At 44.5% G+C, this 3,484-nt stretch overlaps 1 gene segment (V, D, J or C); it reads left to right on the top strand.

Moving 5' to 3' along the window:
- Positions 1–2,725: 2,725 nt before the first annotated feature.
- LOC134756770 (probable non-functional immunoglobulinn kappa variable 1-37) lies at positions 2,726–3,252 on the top strand. The segment is given in 2 exon segments: positions 2,726–2,801; positions 2,930–3,252. Coding segments are annotated over 2 exon segments (378 nt in total).
- The last annotated feature ends 232 nt before the right edge of the window (positions 3,253–3,484 follow it).

Consider the following 3,484-nt stretch of genomic DNA (forward strand, 5'->3'; position numbering starts at 1 on the left):
CATGAAACCCCACTGCCCTTAGTGATGCACTTGCTTGTTGTAGAATAAATATTGAAGAATTTGAATGGAAAGTGATGTCTGGCTAGTAATACCTTACATAGCCTTTTTATTCCAGCATGGTCAAGGGTACATAAAAAGAGGACTGGATATATATATATTAGAAAGATAAACAAGATGACAATTGATCATACATATATATATATTTACACACACACACACACACACACACATACTTCAAGGCCCATCATCTGATTAAGTCCTCAGGAGACCACTTGATATACACAGTGTTCCATTTCACAGATGAAGAAACCAATGATCAGAGCTCATGGATGGTTTATGCAAAATCACATGATCAGCACATGTGGGCTGGAATTTGAACCCAAGTCTGTGTGGCTTTATTGTATTTCTTTCATGCAGCCACTTTCATCCCATAGTTGAGCCCACAGTCTATAATAAGGGAGAAGACACCGTAGGGACAGTGTGGACTCCACAGCTTCCTGCTGTCTCTGTCTTACACCATGCTGACCTTAATCGTAAACTAGCCCCATCTGCAGTTTTCCCTAGAAAACACAACTCTGTCAATGCCTCTGTGAGTTGTAAATGACTTTATTTTGGACTTGTGAGGAAGGACACATCTTTCTTTTCTCTGGCCCCTTCTACATCTCCTCTTTCTCTTCCAATTTCCCTGGCTCAGTCTGTCCCTCTCAGAATGTGTTCTGCAAGTCTAATTTGCCCTCCTAATATAAAAACAAACCAAAGAACAATCTCCCCTCCTCTCACGTGCTATGACAGCTGATCTCTAGGCTCTCAGATACCCAGATTGTTCCAGAGCCAATCAAGGGATCTGACCCAAGACATTTTCTGCCTTAGAGGAATTCTGGTGCTACCTCCTCTCAAAATAATATGTTCTCTGTCTTTTCAAAATTGACGGGAAATTATTACAAGGTGAAGATATTTGGGAGAACAAGAACAGCCATGCACTGAGGAGATAAAAGCCATGTCTTCCTCTTGCATTAATATCCTATTGCTGTTGGAACAAATTAGTATGACCTCACTGGCTTCATACAACACAAATGTATTATCTTACAGTTCTGAAAGTCAGAAGTCTCACTGAACTAAAATCAAAGAGTGAGCAGGGCTGTATTATTTCTGGAGGCTCCAAGGGAGAGAATTGGATACTAAGTTTTCATCTTCAAGATCTCTCACATTCCTTGCTTCTTGGCCCCATTCTGCCACACCAGCATTCCTCTCCATTTTCCGGGCTCCTCTCCGATTGTGACCCTCCTGTATTTTCTATTATAAGGACCTTGTGATTACATTGGTTCGAGACAGGCAATCTAGGATACTCTCCTCATGTCAAATTTCTTAACTGAATCACATCTGCCGAGTTCCTCTTGACATATAAGGTAACATTCATAGATTCCAAATATTAGGACATAAATATAATTAGGGTGGGGGGTCCTTACTTATCCCCAAAACAACTCCCATTATTCCCACAACTGCCCACCCCTAAAGTCGAATGAAAATTCACAAGGCTGTTTTATGAGGCAAGGAAGCAAGAAATAATTTGTGATTTGGAGACTCTCTGACCTGTCGGTTTTAAGAGTAGGGGTTAGTTATTCCACTGCCTCTAATGTGGACCTCATGGCGTGCTGCTATTTTTTTTTTTTTTATTGAGACAAAGTCTCTCTCTCTGTTGCCCAGGCTGGAGTGCAGTGGTGCGATCTTGGCTCACTGAAACCTCCGCCTCCCGGGTCCAAGCGATTCTCGTGCCTCAGCCTCTCGAGTAGCTAGGATTACAGGTGCCTGCCACCATTCCCCGCTAATCTTTGTTTTTTAGTAGAGACGGGGTTTCACCATGTTGGCCTGGCTGGTCTCAAACTCCTGACCTCAGGTGATCCACCCGCCTCGGCCTCACAAAGTGCTGGGATTACAGGCGTGAGCTACCTCACTCGGCCTGTGTGCTGCTATTTTAAGAAGCTTCTTTTATTTTGTGAGTCAGAAGAAAGGGATTACTGCATAAATCAAATTTAAGATAGATTGCCAAAAGAAATTTAGTGTTTTCTGATTTTTGTATGCATCAAAAAAGGAGAAATAATAAGAATTAAGACAAGAGGCCAGGTGCAGTGGGTCACACCTGTGATCCTAGCACTTTGGGAAGCTGAGACAGGCAGTTCACCTAAGGTCAGGGGTTCGAGACCAGCCTGGCCAACATGGTGAAACCCCATTTCTACTACTAAAAATATAAAATTAGCTGGGCATGGTGGTGCGCGCCTGTAGTCCCAGCTACCCTGGAGGCTGAGGCAGGAGAAATCGATGGTACCTGGGAGGTGGAGGTTGCAGTGAGGTGAGATCGCGCCACTGCACTCCAGCCTAGGTGACAGAACAAGACTCTGTCTCAAAAAAAAAACCTTAATTAATCCCCATATACAAATGGAAAACATTACTTCATCGAGTACTCAAGAGTATTTCAAATATTGACAATTATTAAAAAAAAAGTTCTTTGTTACAAAACGGCCCCAAGAGGAAACATGTTCTTTACAGACAAATCTGTGCTACCCTCCTCTGACTTGGGACACTGGGGACATGAGGGACTGGCTCAGAGATGAGCCAGCTCTGCAGCTGTGCCCAGCCTGCCCCAACCCCTGCTGATTTGCATGTTTCCAGAGCACAGCCCCCTGCCCTGAAGTCTTCTTAACAGGCTGGTCACACCCCGTGCAGCAGTCAGTCCCAGTCAGGACACAGCATGGACATGAGGGTCCCCGCTCAGCTCCTGGGGCTCCTACTGCTCTGGGTCCCAGGTAAGGAAGGAGAACACTAGGAATTTACTCAGTATAGTAATGCGCTCAGTATAGCCTGGCTCTTCAGGGAGGTCTTCTTATAACATGATCGATTGAGTGGATGTTTGTTTTTATATTTCCAATCTCAGGTGCCAGATGTGACATCCAGTTGACCCAGTCTCCAACCTCCCTGTCTGCATCTGTAGGAGACAGAGTCACCATCACTTGCCGGGCAAGTCAGGGCATTAGCAATAATTTAGCCTGGTATCAGCAGAAACCAGGGAAAGTTCCTAAGCTCTTGATCTATAGTGCATCCAGTTTGCAATCTGGAGTCCCATCTCGGTTCAGTGGCAGTGGATCTGGGACAGATTTCACTCTCACTATCAGCAGCCTGCAGCCTGAAGATGTTGCAACTTATTACTGTCAACAGACTTACAATGCCCCTCCCACAGTGTTACAAGGCATAACATAAACCCCCCAAGGAAGCAGCTGTATAGGGCTGGCCTGCCCCAGATACTCCTCCTACTGCCTCCAGCTGCTCAGAGTGTTTCTCATATTCCAGTCAAGCTTTGAAACTCACTGAAAAGTTTTGATGGAAGGGGCCATGAAGACTCTAAAACTGCCTTTGCAAAAATCATAACTGAGAAAATTATGACAGTGGAAGATATTACACAGCCAGCTCTGTGTGAATTACTCTTTCACTA

The sequence above is a fragment of the Gorilla gorilla genome, chromosome 12 (assembly GCF_029281585.2).
Source record: "Gorilla gorilla gorilla isolate KB3781 chromosome 12, NHGRI_mGorGor1-v2.1_pri, whole genome shotgun sequence".
Taxonomy (NCBI): Eukaryota; Metazoa; Chordata; class Mammalia; order Primates; family Hominidae; genus Gorilla; species Gorilla gorilla.